Consider the following 17,960-nt stretch of genomic DNA (forward strand, 5'->3'; position numbering starts at 1 on the left):
AAATTGCTATTTGCAGCGTGATTTCATTTCTCTTTACAATGGGAGAAAACCAGGTTTATACGCATAGGCTGCACACTAAACAAATCCTGCATTGCCAGTTAATTCGTTTCAGCTGGAATTTTGCTCCGTTGTGCTAATTCTGGCTCTAAATAATTTGAGGGATTCTCAAGCAATAAACAAAAAGAAGAGTTACACGCTTGCGGATAGCAGTTACCTCACTTACAGCTATATTTTCCTCCCTTTATAAGGAGGCAGCTGGCAATTCAGGATTTAGTAAACAGCAGTATGTGAGTGGGAGCGCACTTTTCAGGCCTGCTCCTTGGTCAGTTTTGGAGACAGCAGTGTTTGCTGAGGTTGTTTACAGCCACCACCTCTCTGATTCTGAACGTGCTCTGCCAGTGGCACGTTACATTTTTCTCCCCGGCGATCCCTGTTTCGTGGCCAGGCAGTGATGCTGACAATGCCACTGGGGCCTGGTGCTACCTCACCCAAGGGGTGATGATGCACCCGGTCCCTGCTGCCTCACTCACACGAAGAGGAGCACTGATTCCAATAATCCGTCTCGATGTATTTGGGTAAGTAAATAAGTCTTGGCCTTCAGGCCTTCCCTGAAAGATTTACTAGGACTTGACCTCCTTTACAAGACTTTTCGAACCCCTCTCAGTGCTACTTTCTGCTGTGGAAGCACTGAGCAAGGGTTCCCCGTTAGCAGCTCCACTTTGCCTGTGCAGCCTGAGCTAGAACCACGTGAACCCCATTTTGGCATGGTCGTTTCGACAATCTCGGTCAAATAAACCTCTTGAAGTACCAAAATTCGTGTTTCTGCAGAGGCTTTCTCAACACATTTCGAAATAGTCTTAAAAAAAAAAAAAAAATAAAATGAAACAGAAAAGGCACCTTAGAGAAACTTTAGGTTTCCACCCATGTATTCCCCTTTAAGAGTGTTAGCCAACTGAGAAATCATAATCGGGTGAAAAAGAACAAATAAATCACGACTGGCTAAAGATTTAAAGTGTTATCATGGGGAGCATATGACTTCTCCTCCAGCAAAACCCGTCATGGGACCTTATTGGCTCCCAGTAGAAACTCGGTTTCTCTGTAACACAGCTGAAAATAGTTGTATGGACCGCAACTGAGAGCCGGACTAATTCTGCTATAAGCCCACTGAAGATAATACCACTCACCTATACAATGAAGCAACACCTTTCCTCGTCCTGCAGCGCTCTTTTTGCCAGCCAGACAACTAGTAGTCAGGACGGTTTGCACTCTATTTAAAGTAACCATTACCTTATTGACACGATGAATCCCAGTTAAAACAGTACGTTCAACCGTTGTTTTCCATTCCTGGTGCCAATATGAGCCGAGTACAAAGTGGATGAAATAGCACTGAGTGGACTTGTGTTTCAAGCGTTTAATTATTTGTACAGAATAATCTTTATTATCAGCATTTGGCACTGTTATACATTACACCAAAAATCCACAATTGTACATGGACCCAAACGATTTAGACGGTGCCAAATATGAAGACAGCAACAGCCTTTATAGCATTTTTTTTAAATAAATGCAATAGGGAATGTGGAGAAAAACTAAGAGATCACAGCTACTGCAGGGGCTACACTTCAAACCAGTTAAGTTACCTTTGATACATAACACATTTTCCTTTAGACAGCGTAAGGGGACATTTTTCGTAAGTCCTTAACCTCTCGGGGACGTGTTCGTTCTCTCTCCCGTGTTGGTGTGTGTGCATACGTGTGTGTGCATCCTCACACCAACGGGAATCCACAAACACGCCACGGAACAGCGCTATTCAAGTCAATACCTTACACAAGTGTCTCACGAGGTCTTTGTTTCAACCGTCTTTTATTTTTTAAAGTGTTCTCTTAAAAAAAAAAAAAAAAAAAAAGAGTCCGTCTTAGGTACAGCGAATTCGTCCGTGACAGTATCCAGCCCTCTCTTACACCGAGGGCAAGAGAGCGTTTCCATAAATAGAAAAAAAATGATGGGCATGGAACCATTATCTGTATACAATGTAGACAATCGTCCGGGTTTTGGTTTAAACATGTGCCCGTTCTTGGGCACGTCTCGTCTTCCTTTCCTGCTCCTGTTTTGTTTTACACAGTTGTTTGGTCCAAACGGCCAGCCTCCATCACGGGGCATCTGGAAAACCCCAATAGATAGGTAAATATATATATTTATATATTTTTTAAAAATAATAACCGTATTTATAGCGCGGCTGCGTTGGGTGTAGCCCCATCGAGCGGATGGGGGTGGCCCTGTGTCTGTGCTTTGGACTGCTGGCTCAGTGTGGACTGGTTTGAGGAGCGCATCTTTGTGTTAGGCAGTTTATGGTCTTTCTTCCACTTCATACGTCTGTTCTGGAACCAAATCTTGACCTGGCGCTCGGAGAGGCAGAGGGTGTGAGCGATCTCGATGCGTCGCCTCCTGGTCAGGTAGCGGTTGAAGTGGAACTCCTTCTCCAGCTCCAGGACCTGCTGTCTGGTGTAGGCAGTACGAGACCTCTTGGGCTCCCCTCCGTTGTAATTGGGATTGACTGAAACGTGCACACACACACGCGGAGGGGAAATAAAAGAGGGGGGGGGAAGCAATGGAACATAATCATTATATAATAACTTGACACCAGGTTCACGTAAGATACATAAACGGCAAGAGAAATTGTTTCACAGCCTATCGACAGTGGGGACAATCGAGGAGCAATAAAAAATGGTGATGGGCATTTGGGTTAGAAGAAAAGCTTCAAAGACACATGGCCCAGAGCCACTACAGGGCAATTAAATTTATGGGGGCTATAATTACTGCCCTAACAGTTTGGCGTCTCGTAAATCTTTTGATAAAGGACCCCGGATACAAAAGGTTTCTCACTTTTTTTTTTTTTTTTTTTTAGGAAACGCGGAGGGAGAAGGAAGCGGGGTGGGGGGAAGCCACACACGCAACATCCCGGTGCCGGGAGCACCCTCCTCCCTTCCCTCCTTTGCAGGCGCATCCCCACCTCCCCCTGGCATGGGCAACTCACCCGTGCTCACATGGATCTTCTTCATCCAGGGGTAGACCACCGGCTCCTTCCCCTTCAGCCCGGGCAGGCTCTTGTCGGGCAGCGTCGGGCAGCCGGGCCCGGTGCCGGTCCCGGCGGCGGGGGCCGCTTCGCAGCGGCGCTGCAGGGCATGGCCTGGGAGCAGGGGCTGAGGCGGGCAAGGGTGGCCCTTAGCGGGCGGCGGCGGCGAGGCGCCCGGGGGCGGCTGCTCGGGGCCCGGGGCGGCGCTGCCGGCGCTGCTGTAGCTGTAGGGCGCCTGGGGGTAGGAGGGTGCCTGCGAGGGGTAGAGCGCCTCGGGAGGCGGCCCCGGCGGCCCTGGCGGCGCTGCAGGAGCCTGGTAGCCCGGTTCCCGGCGCGGTCGCGGGAAGTACTCGGGTAGCGCCGGGCCCGGGTGCGCGGTGTGCAGGTGCGGCGGCGGCGGCGGCGGGGCGTGCGGGTGCGGGTGGTGCGGATGGTAGCTGGCGGAGCTGCCGGCGCTGCCGCTGTGCTGCGTGTACTCCTCGCAGGGAGGGAATTTGGGTTCGATGTAGTTGGAGTTTATCAAAAACGAACTCATGGTCATTAATTTGTGAAGTGCAAAAATACTAATTTTTCTCGCGTTGTCGTTTTTCTGGGCTCGGTGAGGCCCCTCCCCTTCTCCCCCTCCTTCTCCTCCCTCCCTCTCCCCCTCCCGCTGCTGTCAAGTGCTCGCCGCTGCCAAAGTTTGGGCCTTCAGCTTCCCCCCCCGCTTTCCCCACCGCACTCCCCTCCCTTCCTCTCTTCCCACCCCTGGAGCGCCTACAACACACACAACACACACCCGCACACACCCCCGCGCCCCCCATCACCACCTGACCGCCATCACCAATTACGGCGCGGGGCCGCGGACCCCGGATCAGGAAATGGAAGGAGGGCGAGCGGCCGCGGGGCAGCTCCGAGCCAGCGGACCCACGGCGGGGACCGCTCCCAGGGGCCGCTGCCGCCGCGCCTCCTCCCCGGACGGCGGCTGCTCGCCGAAGGAGCGCCCCGCCGGGGGCTGCCGGCCTCCCGCGCCCCCTGTCCGCTCCTCACCAGCATCCCCGGCTCCTCCCGCCCGCCGACCCGGGCCGCGTCCGGCAGTTGCGGTGTCAAGCGAGATAAAACTAATCCAGCTCTGACAGTCTTTGCCCCCCCTCAACTCCCCAGCACTTTTTGTTTCTCCGTTCCCCCGCGAGAGAGCGTAGGGAGAGGGACAAGGAAGCGGAGGGCAGCTCAGCTGCGTGGTGCAGAGGAAGGCAGGCGTTGCACAAGGCGTTGCACAATCCTTTCAAACAAGCCCATCTCCAAATGCCTGGAGTTGGGGCTGCGCAAAGGCAGAGGGCGGCAGCGGCTGCTGGGCACAGGCCACGGGCGGGGTCTGTCCCCAGCGCCCCGCCGCTGCGGACCGCGGGCGGCCAGGAGCTCTGGGACTAGCCTTTTGCATCTTTGAAGCCGTGCTAACCGGAGGAATAGATGCCAAAGTTAGTATGAAGGCGGCGGGGAGGCCGAGGAGAGTCCTCGAGTGGCTTGCGGAGTGTGAGGGATGTAGCGTGCCTGAAAATAACGGGGAGGAGAGGGGGAAGGGAGGGAGGGAAACGCGGACAAGACGGTATCAAATACTTCCTACCGACGATGGCAGGGCTCACTGCGAGCATCCCTCCCCAGGAATGAGTGGTTTCCAAACTACGAATTTAAGTCGGTCGGTTTGATATGCCTCGCCTTGGGTTTATTTCTTAATTTTAATTTCCGCGAGAAATCTCTTGCACCTTCGCAGAAGTACCTCGCAAACGCCGGCGTAGGGGGGAGAGGGCACTCGGGCACTTCTGCGTGGCTAAAACTGAGACTGTTAACGATATTTGCAGCTCAGAGGGAAAAGAGGCAACCACCCTGACCTTAGATAATTGAAATTTGACGGTTAAACTAATTACGCTCTTATTCTGAGGGGAAAAATACTAATTGAACGTCAGCTAGTCTGGTACATTCGGAGTTAGAATGGAACTTTTCGGATTTTTTTTCCTCCTTTTCCGGAAAGCATATAAATCCATAGAAATATTTACCGCACCCTTCGAGAATATAATTAGTGAGTGGGTAATCTAATCTGCTGGTATGGGAAAATACATCTAATATATCAAGCGCAAATATGATATGTTTTAGATCTTGCCCTCCTAAACATATTACATTAACAGTTACCCTGGTTTAAATTCAGATTATTGTCCTTTGCAGTTTTATAGATAATGGATACATGCAATAAAATTCAATTTGAATATATATTCCATCTAACAAGACACACATCGTATCGATTTATATTTTATACACACACGCATGCACGCACGAACGTTGCAGGATGCTTGTAATATGTTAGAACACTTCCAACGCTTGGGTATACTGGGGTACTTATCTAAACAATCGCTCATTTCCTCCTCCTATCGAATGTCTAATTTGTAAAGAGAGTTAAAACACATTTACTTACTCATTTCCAACAGCACATCTATGGAACTCTTTAACCGGGCTAACAGATAAGTTTCTCTATTTACCCTGCATGGAGAGGAACTGCGGTTACACACGCGCACAGAGACAGCCGCAACAGTTTAACAACATACACTGGACAGGAAAGAGGAGATTGTTTTATTTATATTTAAAAAGAATAAAACAACACAGCAACTCCTATTGTAAAAGAATAAATCTCCCACCTACATGATTATAAAAAAAACCCATAAGATTGCCAAAGTCCGCCAAGAGCAGTGAGCATTTTCGCGGCATAAAGAGATCCATGCACACATACAGACATAGACGTACAAGTACCTGCCGGCCAGCACCAGATGAATTACACTGGGTTATCGTAAATATTATCCTCGGCATAAGTCCTGAGGCACTGTGGCCAGGGCAGTACAGCAGGCTGCCAGGCTCCCAAGCCACGGTAAAACACAACGAAAAGTGGTGTCTCCAGTTTGTAAGCTCAGCGCTATATTGGGAGAGCTCTGCTTCGTATTATTTACCGTGATTAGATCTCAAAGTATACTTGTTTCGCTGGGTCTCTTTCTACCGTGGGGCGCTAGCACTCGTTTACAGAGAGAAGGATGCAATTTTGTATATGACTGTAAATCTGCAAGGTGACCTGAACTGCCCAGCTGAAGTCTGTTTTTTTTCGTGCGATTCTATTAGTCTGCGAAGATGTGCTGAGGCAGGACCTCCAAAAGGCCTGTTCCATGTCTTCGTGGTTTTGTTATCATAAACAAGAACCCAGCCAAGACCACCAAGTGTTATCTTGCACACGGCCATTTCGACATTTTACTGCAAGATTTATGGCTGTAATAAACAATCTCAGAAACCCTTTTATTCCCCGGAACTTCCCTTTAACAAACTTGTAGCGTCATCCTAAGCTCTCAAAGAAAGGAGAGGAAAAATAGGCCAGGTCTCTTATTTTTCCAGAAGAACTAAAGGCTCAATTTCACTGGCGAAAGACAATTTAATCAGTGAATAAAGGAATGAGAGTTTCCCGACAGATGCTGGCCGAGGAGGAGATGGGGACCCCACTGGAATTAAGTTGAGAGGGAGAGAGCTGATTTCCATGCACCCAGAAGAGCCAATCTCGTACATACCCAAAAAGGGGGAAAAGGGGGATCCCCCATTTTCTTGTGAAACAGGCAAGAACTACTGCTACCTCCACATGCGCGGCTAAAACCTCATTACCTCGAAAGAGAAAATAGTAATAACAAGAATAGTAATAGTAATAATAATAATTCAAGTCAACCTTTCGCCGTGCCCGGGTACCCTCCACCGGGAGCGGTAGGAGGAGGAAGAATCGCACTAGCAGCCTGGTTTGAATTTGATTTGAACCATTTTGAATATATTTAGCCCCAGCTTTCACCTCTTGAATGCGAAGCTGTCCCAAGTTTCAAAGTGACCGAAAAGTGACACCGTGTGCATTTTGTTTCTTATTAATCTTACACATTGACAGTCTTTGTTAAATAACAAGGCGTGCCCTTCACCAGGCGACATTTTCATATTTGTTAGACGCGGTGACCTGAAGTTCACCTCGGCCTTGGACTTAGTTTTTCTAAAAGGTCTATAACAGTGTCTTTTAGATAGCGGGGTGCTTTGCCCAGGTCACTACTTCTAAAGGAAAATTAAGAAAAAATCACGGCAAAATGTAAACGTTATGGAATGTATCGACTGTATTCCCTCCTTTGTTCCTGGGAATGATACAGCCCCCGAGGCTGCTCCTGTCTCCTCGGGCGGGAGCGCTCCTTTCCTATGGTCTTTGCCGGGGCAATGCTCGCAATTTTGCCTCAAGTTCAGTATTTGGTAAAAGTGGTGGCTTCTCCGGCACCGGGGCTCCTCTTAACAACGAAATGTTTGGCGGGATTTGCTCCACTCTGTCCTGGCGCGGTTAAATAAACACATGTAAAATGTGATCTGTGCCCGGATTTTAAATGAATGGTCTTTTGAGCAGACCTTCCACGCCAGAGAGCAGTGTGCTGAATGCAGGGAGTGAAAGGACAGAAAGAGTTCGTCTAAAATTATTAACTGTTCTGCTCCAGGTTGTTGCCTATTTTTTTAAGGAATAATTTAAACAATATTTCAGAAGAGTCAATATTTATCCAACTCTCACTTTCAATGTATTTGAATATATCCTTATTGATATTTTTATTCTAAACCAGATTTAAAATACGAGATTCGAGCCACTAATTGTCTTGGTGAGGAAGCAAATGTATTTCAGTCACCTACTCTTGAGTAAGCCGATTATAGTAACAGCTTTCGTTCTGGGTATATCAAAGACGCATTGTTATTCTTGGAAACAATCCGCCTGCTATTCTCTAACAAAACAGATATTTGACTACGGTTTTTAGCTTGTTATCAGGCTTCGCTCTTACTCGAAATAAATACTCTGGATGTGAAAGGTTATATACTATCTCCAGCGAGGGCAGGCTCCCAAAACGTGCAATGCCAGGACTCGCTACAAGTGAGCAAACAGCAGCAACTTGTGATCAACTTCTGCACGCCGAACAAACATTTGCATTATATGCTTTCCAGTCTTCAGCAGGTACTTTAGGTAAAACCCCCAACAATCACTTTGGCTAATCTGAAATCTAACTCCTCGCATATTTGTTCCCAAGAAAAAGCGCTCGACTGCCACGATCCAGCTGTGTCTCTGGCAAATAATTCATGCGTACTAGCCACACAGAGGCCGGTGTAGCCTCCTGCCTTGGGGGTCGGAAGGCAGTTATGCATGGATGGGGCTGAGGTGCCCTCTTTCTCGGACTTGCTCATCACCCCGTCCCCTCCTCCACACCTTTCCTATCTTCCATCGGCCCCTCACCCTCATAATTTCAGGCTGAAGCCCGTTTGCTGTGATCTCCCCCAGAATGAATTTCCCTATGCAATATTGGCTAGATCTCCCTACAGACATGCCTAACGGAGGAGCTAAAGCTTCAACACCGAGGAACAAAAAATCCCAGCAATGTGGGAATAACTCCCTGCGTAAATAAATTACACTAAACTTTTTTTTTTTTTTTTTCGGGGGGGGGGGGGGGGCGGTGTGGAGGGAGGGAAAATAACCTTCCCTGCTCCCCATTTGGCTGGGAACCGCTGCCTCGGGTAATTCCAGAAGGCTGTGAGATCCCTCCAAATCACGGAGCGGCGCAGGGCGCCAGCTTCTCCGCAACATTTTCCATCGGTAGCACACCATGGCCCTACAGCTCCGCATTTTAAACGAGCTCCTTCGGACCAAACGTATAACCCTTATTATCTACAGCATGTCCTGTTTAAGCAGAGTTTAGCGGTCGTTGCAGAAATGAGAGCAAAAACAAAGGCGCGGCTAGGGTCGATATCCGCGTTAATAGCTTCGCTCCTATCTTATCTTCCTGCCATTTTGCCAAGTGAGAAGGGTTAACATTAAACCTCTTAAAGCAGGTTATTATATAATAAACAAGGGCGAAACATTTCGCTACCTGACTCTCGAAGGACGGAGCATCAGCGGCTGCTGTGGGGGTAACAGGCGTGTCTACCTGCCGCGGTTGAACCCGAGATATTTAGACACAAATGTGGCTGATAATTCATGATGAAATACAATGTGTATTACTCTTGAAAAGAGGAATTTTCTATCCTTTCCTCGGTAATTGAGGTCATTCAGCCAGTAGGGTTCACCTGGAGTCCATACTGTGATACACACGTAACTCAAAGCTATTTTATCTTTTGTGCTGATAGTCAAGATCTCGGCTATAACATTGACATCAAACTCTGTCTGGGCGAATGACTAAGAGTGGTGCAAAACGTAAACTTTTGACCCTCAACTTTTTGACCTGCAGTTGTAACGCCCTTAACCACAAAGATATACAAAAGCTATGCAGCTTCTTTTAGGAGTAAGAGACTCGCACTGTTTGTTTCAATAGTTCTGCCGTTTCCCCCAGCTTTCTAAGGGCTTTTTTTTTTTTTTTTTTAATTATTTTTCCTTCTTGCTGTCGAGAAATCGGATACTTTTGCATTTTTAATTATTTTGTGTTGTGTTGTTTTGTTTTGATTTGGTTTGGTTTTTTTCTTCCATCTCGCAGCTATGTAAAAGTGCTGTTAAATCAGTTTGCACAGCCTTTCGGCAACGTTGGAGGGAAGCCTGTTACTCAAAGGCGCTATATGGTTACAATTGCAGGTGAAATGCTGGGTAAGTTCTGGGCGAGAGGTTGGAAGGAATGCAGTGACGAGCGTTGGGGGAAAAGCTGCAGCTCTCTGCTGCGAGGGTCTTAGTCATTTCTCCTTGATTTAAACATAAAGAAACAACTCTAATTGTTTGCGAAGCCTTGTCTAGGCAAACGAGTTGACTGTGAACTTGGTCTAAAGCGAGCTCTGCTGGTGATTCCTAGGGTGTGCAGATTTATCTTTTCTGCATTTACTTAACCTGGCAGTGAACTGCACGGGCTGCCATTTGTTATCCAGAGACAGACTTCACCTCAAGCAAGGACTGTTCCACAAAATTGCAATAATTACCCAATAACCTTCATAGCAAATATTATTATTGAAAAGACATTTTTTTGGGGGGGAGGAGGATATAGGAAAATTCCTTATGCGCGCTATAAGGCAAAATCCTTGCAAATTTTACACTCTCTCTATGTCAGATTTGATATTGTTTGTGCGTGCAGCTACAGGAACATGTGATTCCGATGGTCCATGAGTATTTGCCTTCCAGAGAGACATTAGTGAGGATGCTTTAGTTTGAAAGGGATAATATTTTCAAAGATGACCAGGCGTCTGTGGGAGCTGTATTTTTGCACTCTGGCTAGCAACTCTAGCAACAAATTGGGGAGATTTTCAGGGAAGAAAAGAGAAAGAGCTAAGAAAGCAAAGCGATGTCTTAACTTAGTCAGGAGATTTATTTATGTCTGCATTTAATGCGTTAAATCTGTATTTGCGGGGAGGGAAAAGGCATTGCTCCAGTATCCAGGGTTTGAAATCGAAACCTTCTGATCCGCCCCTCCTGATCTGTTCCATTCAATTTCCCGTGGAGCAGATTGCAAACCCCTCTATTGTCACCCTTCCACAGATACGCACTTATTAAAAGTAACGAAATGGCAGAATAATAATTTCCCTGTAATGTTCTGCAATTAGGGCCCTTGCAGGGCTTAGAGAAGGCTACAGAGCTGTAATTTACGGATGACTTTCCATCGGATTGTTGTACTTCTGATTTAGAGAAAGTTATGCTTTGCAAAGTCACTAGTTACACACATTAAGAGAATTGCTTAATCTTTAATTGGCCTCACGCTTAGACATGACACACTACACTCAAGTATTCCTTTCAAAGGATTAGGTAAACTATATTTCAAATCGCAGAACGCTACTTGCCATGCCTAAAGTAAAACAAACTCGCACGCACTAATCCCCCAAACACAGTAGAAAAACAATATGCACAGATAAGACCTCTCTCCTGATTCCCAGCGATTATTGCCCGTTACATTTCCCCTCGGAAAACAATTAGGACCTGGGAATATTTTGGTAGAGCTCAGCAGTCTGGGGTCGTTCGAATTTCAAATTTCAAGATCAGAAAATCTTATTGCGTTTCTGGATTTGAATGGTTTCAGCTGCTTAGGACAGGGCAGGGCCAGAAATATGGAGAAGCTGTCATTTCTAGGTAACTTTCTTTTGTTGTTAGAGAGTTTCTTGCAGTACGGGTGGGGTTACATGCTTGTGGGTTTGAGGATATTTTTATTTTCCGTAGCTCTTGAGTCTCTGTACACTGCTTTAGGTGGAATATGTTCCACAAGCCACATTCGAAAATGTGAAAAATACATAGTAGCAAATATTTTCGCTCTAGACAATGAAAAACTACAATCCGCAATGATATCCAGGTTTCTAAAGTATTAGTCGAACGGGTGTGCATGTATGTTTGTATATTCACCAAATAATTCAAATATTGCAGTTTTGTTGAATATTGAGTAATTGCGACGGTTTGTGTCTAGTATCATCGCCGTTTACAAGCGAAGAATTTTCCCTGGAAAAGGACCCGTATATAAAAGAAACCCAAACTTTTAAAGGGTTTTCAGACCTATGCCTCAAACTATAAAATGTTATGGTATATAATATTATATAATATAATACAATACGTGCCTATCATATATAACTTTTTGGTATTCCTATTGATGAAAATGTGACACCCAGTGTACTATAAAATCTCCAGCTGTTTATTACAGAAATGATTTGCAAATGTGCATTGGGATATGCACTTTTAAAGCCTCTCCAATTTTTTAATGTAAAGTATATGCATATGTGTTTGTTTAGTGTTCGTAGGAAGATACACAGACACAAAGGCTTCAGACTCCATTTATCTTAAACAAGGAGTTGAATCTAAATTATTAAATATTTGTAAAACTGTGAGATCTTTGAGATGAGTCAACTTATATACTACATTTTCTTTAATCTTAAAGGAAAATAAATTAGAAATAAGTATCAGTATGCAATGTGAAGAGCTCGCAGAGGTACACAACAGCCTTATCCTCCTGTACCTCTGCGCCTTTCTTTCATTTTTGCTCGCAGTAGCACATACAGTCTAAACCACAACCTTCAAACAGGGTAGCACCAGCAAAATAAAACAAAGCCCATTTCCCAGCTCACATCAAACCACCTTGTTCTTTTGCAAACCTGAGTTTATAACACATGAAAGAAAACAACGCAATACGCTGAATCTCTGCTACACCAAACCTAATCAGAGAAAGAGATACTCACTGCTGGTTATACTTTTTTTTTGTTTTTTTTAGGCAACTTTCAGACCTCTTCCTTAGCCCCCAACTAGTCAGTCTGCACCCCCTGAGATCACTCACATAAGTAACAGCTCAAAGGATAAGCATCAGGCCTGATTGCTACCCACAGAAAGAGAGTCCCTTTCACCCTTTCATTCAGGTCCTGGAAATTCAAAGACTAAAGTTAAATCCGGCCATAAAGTTTATTGCTGAGTAATCACACTCTAGTGAGAACAGTCCACTTAAATAAAAAGAATGTTGAAGTAAACACGCAGCTGGGGCCTACCCCACAATGGCAGCCAGCAATATAAGGCAGAGAGGGAGAGCAGAGCTAGGGGGATATTTACAATCTTCAATAAACCAAGCCCGTATTTCATAATTTGCAGCACTCTAATGACCTGTAGTCTCTTGTATTAATGCTACAAGTTACAGTCAATTGGTTCGCTTAAAAAAAAAAAAAACTCAATGGAAAGTATATATCTATACACACATACACACCCTTTGTATACATTAATACACCGATATTAGACATAGGTATGCATGTGCACGGCTTTATACAAGCATATACATCAATTTGTACATGCATGCACGCACGCACATAGTTTAAATATACTTATGTTTATGCAATTACATATAGGAGCTGGGAAAAAGTTACAGCAATGCACATCCCCAAAACACATCATACGCTCACAGATGGACATGTACACATAGCTAAAGCTTTCTGCACAACCCAACACAGAAACTGGAATCTTAAGCGCTCCAGTACAGCCTGTGCCATTTTAATACTAGTTCTGATGTGCAACATCTTTCACCAATCCAAAGATTATTACCACATCAGCACGCCTCCAACTCTATCATGCCTACATAAGACACTGCCCAGATAATATCAAGCCCTATCTATTTTGTTTTCCCTTTTTTAATCGCCTGCAGTAACTACTCTTTGCTAAACAAAACCTCTCCAAACTTGGAGAGTCTATTGGAGCAAAGGAAGTAATTATCTTCTGCGGTAGTCAAAGTGATTAAAGCTAGGCCCCAAAATCCATCTCTGCCAAAGTCGCTTATTGTGGTTTACTTTGATTTGATCATTAAAATAGAGAGCTCGCTGCTGCGAGTGAAGGGATGGGGTGGATTTGCAGCGCAACCTGGATCATTAGTGGTTGATCCTGCCTCTAGGGCTCGGTGGGACCGTCCTGAAAAGCTCCAGGCGGAGAGGAAAGGAAAGAGAAAGAGAAAGAGAAAGGAAGAAAGAGAGAGAGAGGCGAGAGGCAGCCAGAGCGAGCGGGAGCCTCGGCTTCCCCACTGTACAAATAAACTTTAAGGAACTTGTGCACAAAACTTACCTTTGACTTGCAAGGAGCCATTTTTCATACAGTATTGAGAACTTGTGGTTTGGATACTTCTGTCCCTAAACCTGACAATTAGAATGGCCAGGAGGCACACGTAGCCTGCAAAAGAGTCAAATGAAGTCCAGCGTCAGTGAGATTATATGTTATGTGGTATATAATGTTGGATGTCAACTCCCCAAAACCATAAAACTTACTTTAATGGCACCACGTGACTTTTTATAGCCAGTGAGCCTATCTGTCTGTGCTATGGATGATTTTACGATCTAATTCATAGACAAAACCCTATTCATTTGGCACCCAAATGTCATATAGCCGGAACTGGAGCTTATAAAGTTTACTGTTTTATAACTTTTAAGGGAAGGCATCAATGTAACCAGTCAGTAAATGTGCAAATCTTTAGTTGCTCTTAGAAGCTCAGAAGAGTTAACCATTCAAGCTCTGATGGGGTAAGTAACATTACGTTTATAGCAAACTAATTGTAGCGAGGAAAAACAAAAATTTTTAAAGGGTGAAAAGTGGGAATGTGGCTAGCGAGGGTTACTAATAGGCGCAGAGAGCTCAGACGTGGCTGTCCTGCAAATATACTTAATGAAACCACAGGATAAATTCTGGAGCGATGCAAACACATCTTAGAGTTCGCAGCGTGTTTTAACAAAGCACTTTTTTTTTTTCCCCAACCATCAGCAAACAGCTAACAGTTGATTCACTCACAAAGGGTGTTGATTGTGGTCCTACCACGCAGTTTTCCTCCTAGCGAGAAATCAGTGGGGAAGAACTTACGGTCAAACTTTCAATTAAAAATATTGGTAGCGGACAACCGCAGCATCTACCATTCGTAACGTGCAGCAGGAGCCAGGTAAAATATTATTATATACTCTGCACGTTTGGGTTTTTTTTGGGTTGGTTTTTTTTTTTTTTTTTCAGAGGCAAACCAAGAAGCACAACTTCTTGCTTTGCACAAACCAGATCACGAAAACTTTACAATAGAAAGTTTATTTTTTTGTTGATTTCCAGTCAGTTTTTTTAAAAACAAATACAAAAAAAAAAAAATGCTGATCACAGTTTGCTCAAACAGCCAGACTTTGACTATATTTGTAACTTTGTTCACAAAAAACATACATCACAGAAGCTGCGCTTAATAAGAGCCACTTCTAAGAGTTCGTGCAAAGAGTCATATACAAAGGCACAGCAAGGACATACTGCTTGGAATCACAGTTTTCGTCACAGATTCACTATTCACTACACGTAGGACAAGTTCAGTTGATTTCATCATTTCACCTCTACAACAGCATTAATTACACAGGAATTATATAGGTAGTTTGAATAAAAATATTTTTAACAGCTTGGAGCTATACAGACATTAACACTTGACCACACATGCACAGTTAAGCAGGTTGAGTGCAACACATAACATTTGTACTAAACCGGGGGAGGGCTTCTTTCTCTCTCTCTTTTTTTTTTTTAACCTTTTTTTTTGTTCTTTTTTGTTTAGTTATGTTTTGTTTTAACAGTTACTTCAAGTAACACAGCTCGCTTCATATAAATAAGTTAAAACATCTATTATTTTTTTCAAGACAAAGCCATTCAAGACAAAGAAATGTACGATAAAAGCAGATCTACTTATACACGCGAGAGAATGGTAATAAACAGGCTCATGATTAAAAGATGAATAAGGGCGACAATAACAGGGTTTCTTCACAGAAGTAACACAAGGAAGTTTTAGAAAGTCAACTTAGTACTGACATGAGACGCAGGGTCAGCTAATACTGCTCAGTACTTTTAATTGATCAAACGCTTAGGGACGGAATGCCCCTCCTGCAGCTGCCATGCTCATACTTTTCAGCTTATTATCCTTTTTCCATTTCATTCTCCTGTTTTGGAACCAGATCTTTATTTGTCTCTCTGAGAGGCAAAGAGCATGTGCTATTTCAATCCTTCTTCTGCGGGTCAGGTATCTATTGAAGTGAAATTCCTTTTCCAGCTCCAAGGTCTGATAGCGGGTGTAAGCAGTCCGAGCCCTTTTCCCTTCTGGTCCCCCTATGTTGTCTGGAAGAGAAAAGTACATGATTTAGATTCTCAGCAGCCACTCGGAGCCTTCGTGTCTTATTGCAGCTACTATGGACCAGGACCGTTATTCTCAGTCCTTCTTGGTTCTGTTTCTGGTTTGGATAAACGCTCAACAAGTTTCCCCCTCCAGACCCTTTTAGGAACGATTTGGGGGAGGGGAATTTGGTGGTCTCGGTAAGTTTTCGCTTGGATTTGGGGTTCGATTTCTAAAATTGATTTATTGGGGGCTTTTTAAGGCTATCTTCCCCCACCTCTCCCTTAGATGAGCCGGTTTGTAGCATGCCTCTGCTGCTAGCTAGTTTTCAGGGCTGGGAGAGAAAAGCTGAAGCGTGCAACCCTTTCCCACGGCTGAGCTGGGGAAGGCTCTGGGAAGCAGCGAGCCCTCGGTCGCTCCCCCAGCAGCAAGGACAGGGCAGGTACCCGGGGCTGAAAGTTGCTCCGCTTCCCCGCGCCCCTCAAGCTCGTTCCCCCGGAGTTTGGGGCGACTGTCCCCCCTCCCCCACGGCTTCCCAGCAGTGAAAACTGCCCTCTTCGCCCTCTCCTATTCTCTTTTTAATATGGCTCGGCAAAATAAATGGGGTCAGCCGCGCCGTTCCCGCTGGAGGATTCCCCTTGCAGAGGAGAGCCGGGAGCAGCCTCGGCTCCCGATCCTCCTTCGGAAAGGCGCTTTCTGCTCCCCCGCTGCCCGCCGGGGCCGGCGCTGGGAGCCGGGCGGGCTGGGTTTTTGGGGCCGGGAGGTTTTTTCTTTTGGGGGAGGACTTGCCCGGAGAAGAGAGCATACTTCCCTGCTAGCAGAGTTATGCTGTTCGCGGAGGCTGCCCGTTCTCACGCCCTCCTCTCCCCCTTTCCCCCTCTCCCCGACCTTGCTCGGCGCAGCCACCCGGTTTACATTAAATCCTCCTTTTCCTCCAGAGAAATAAAGAAAGAACAGGGTATTTGCTTTACCATGACTTATGTGCAGTTTTCGCATCCAGGGGTAGATCTGGGGCTGTGAAGGCTGGGCTGTGCTTTGGTCGGTCGGGGCACTTGCCTGCTCGCTGCTTGCTGGAGTGTCTTCCTCAGTCCCAGACGAGGTGCCAACCCCGTCTCTGCTGATGTGCGTGTTGCTGCTGGAATTGGACGAAGTGCTGGTGGAGTTGGCGAGGGAGTTTTTCACCCCGTGGTGACTCTCGCTGACAGGCGAACCGGCCACGGCGGTGCAGGGCAGAGGGTCAGGGGGAGGCGAGTGGGAAGCCGTCGCGGACTGGTTGTACCTGGGCTCTGTCGAGGCAGAGGTGGTGTTGGCCGGGTAACTGCGGGGTCTCTCATTGGCACCAAAGTGGGTGGAAGCAGAGCGCCCGACGCTGAGGTCCATGCCATTGTAGCCGTATCCGTACCTGCCGGAGTGCATGCTGGCGGAGTCCCTGTATTGCTCGCTCACCGAGCTGTGATCTCCATAATTATGTAACTGGTAGTCCGGGCCATTTGGATAGCGACCGCAAAATGAGTTTACAAAATAAGAGCTCATTTGTTTTTTGATATGTGTGCTTGATTTGTGGCTCTTGGTCGTTTTGTGCGTCTATAGCACCCTTGCACAATTTATGATGAATTATGGAAATGACTGGGACATGTACTTGGTTCCCTCCTACGTAGGCACCCAAATATGGGGTACGGCTTCACATCACGTGCTTTTGTTGTCCAGTCGTAAATCCTGCCTGATGACCTCTAGAGGTAAACTCGTGCACTGGTGGGGGAGCTGGGAGGGCGCGGGCGGCCCGGGGCGCGCCGCCGCTGCGCGCCGCCGCCGCCACCGCCCGCCCGTCCGCCGGCCTCCAGCGCCACCCGCTGGCGGCGCGGGGGATGACGGCGGCTCCGCGGGGTCGGCCCGGGGTGACGGCCCCCGACGGTGGCGCGGAGCGGCGCGGAGACGCGCGGAGCAGGGAGCGCCGCCACTGCGCCCGGCGCCACCGCCGCCACCAGCGGCACCGGGAGCGGGCAGAGAGGCGGCGGGGTCGGCGGGGTTCGTTCCCCCCGTCCGGCCGCCCGAGAGCCCTGTGTGCTACGCTTTGTGCCCGTTGTCTGCTCCGGGCGAGGCTATTCACACCAGTTCACAAACCCTACATGATACCTCCTCGGATGCTGGCAACGCTTATGTTCATTTTATAGATTTTTTTTGTTTAATTATTTTTTTTTGTCCCCCCTTTTTTTTCCGTACCAGAGGTTTCGAGAGGCACCCGGGTCCTGCCGATCTGCAATGGCAGGTAGCTATAAAAGATAAAAATCGTGCAACATTTTTCC

General features: G+C 46.5%; 3 protein-coding genes across 4 annotated transcripts in view; all 3 read right to left on the minus strand.

Annotated features, from left to right (window-relative positions):
- HOXA3 (homeobox A3) overlaps positions 1-17,960 on the minus strand; it is a 44,796-nt gene that overhangs the window by 18,995 nt on the left and 7,841 nt on the right. Inside the window, exon 2 of one of the 2 annotated variants that reach the window (XM_065051388.1) lies at positions 13,611-13,715. The exons of the other annotated variant lie outside the window; for it this stretch is intronic. The gene's annotated coding sequence lies outside the window, so the exon portion shown is untranslated. The remainder of the gene's footprint in view (positions 1-13,610; positions 13,716-17,960) is intronic. 2 annotated transcript variants of the gene reach the window in all.
- Positions 1,397-4,335, minus strand: HOXA4 (homeobox A4). Its single transcript, XM_021280868.2, has 2 exons — positions 3,032-4,335; positions 1,397-2,551 (listed from the first exon to the last, which is right to left on the minus strand). The coding sequence occupies exons 1-2, from the start codon at positions 3,609-3,611 to the stop codon at positions 2,223-2,225; spliced, it is 909 nt and encodes a 302-aa protein (XP_021136543.2). The 5' UTR covers positions 3,612-4,335; the 3' UTR covers positions 1,397-2,222.
- HOXA5 (homeobox A5) lies at positions 14,594-17,435 on the minus strand. The gene is made up of 2 exons (XM_005513488.3): positions 16,629-17,435; positions 14,594-15,662 (listed from the first exon to the last, which is right to left on the minus strand). The coding sequence occupies exons 1-2, from the start codon at positions 17,188-17,190 to the stop codon at positions 15,412-15,414; spliced, it is 813 nt and encodes a 270-aa protein (XP_005513545.1). The 5' UTR covers positions 17,191-17,435; the 3' UTR covers positions 14,594-15,411.

The sequence above is a fragment of the Columba livia genome, chromosome 2, assembly GCF_036013475.1.
Source record: "Columba livia isolate bColLiv1 breed racing homer chromosome 2, bColLiv1.pat.W.v2, whole genome shotgun sequence".
Classification (NCBI taxonomy): domain Eukaryota; kingdom Metazoa; phylum Chordata; class Aves; order Columbiformes; family Columbidae; genus Columba; species Columba livia.

What these genes read in the sequence shown, in the direction of transcription:
- HOXA4 (XM_021280868.2), bottom strand. Translation starts at nt 3,611, where the DNA reads ATGACCATGAGTTCGTTTTTGATAAACTCCAACTACATCGAACCCAAA. An exon ending in GAAGATCCATGTGAGCACGG is followed by an intron (nt 2,552 to 3,031) that starts GTGAGTTGCCCA and finishes TGCACGTTTCAG; the next exon opens with TCAATCCCAATTACAACGGA.
- HOXA5 (XM_005513488.3), bottom strand. Translation starts at nt 17,190, where the DNA reads ATGAGCTCTTATTTTGTAAACTCATTTTGCGGTCGCTATCCAAATGGC. An exon ending in AAAACTGCACATAAGTCATG is followed by an intron (nt 15,663 to 16,628) that starts GTAAAGCAAATA and finishes TTTCTCTTCCAG; the next exon opens with ACAACATAGGGGGACCAGAA.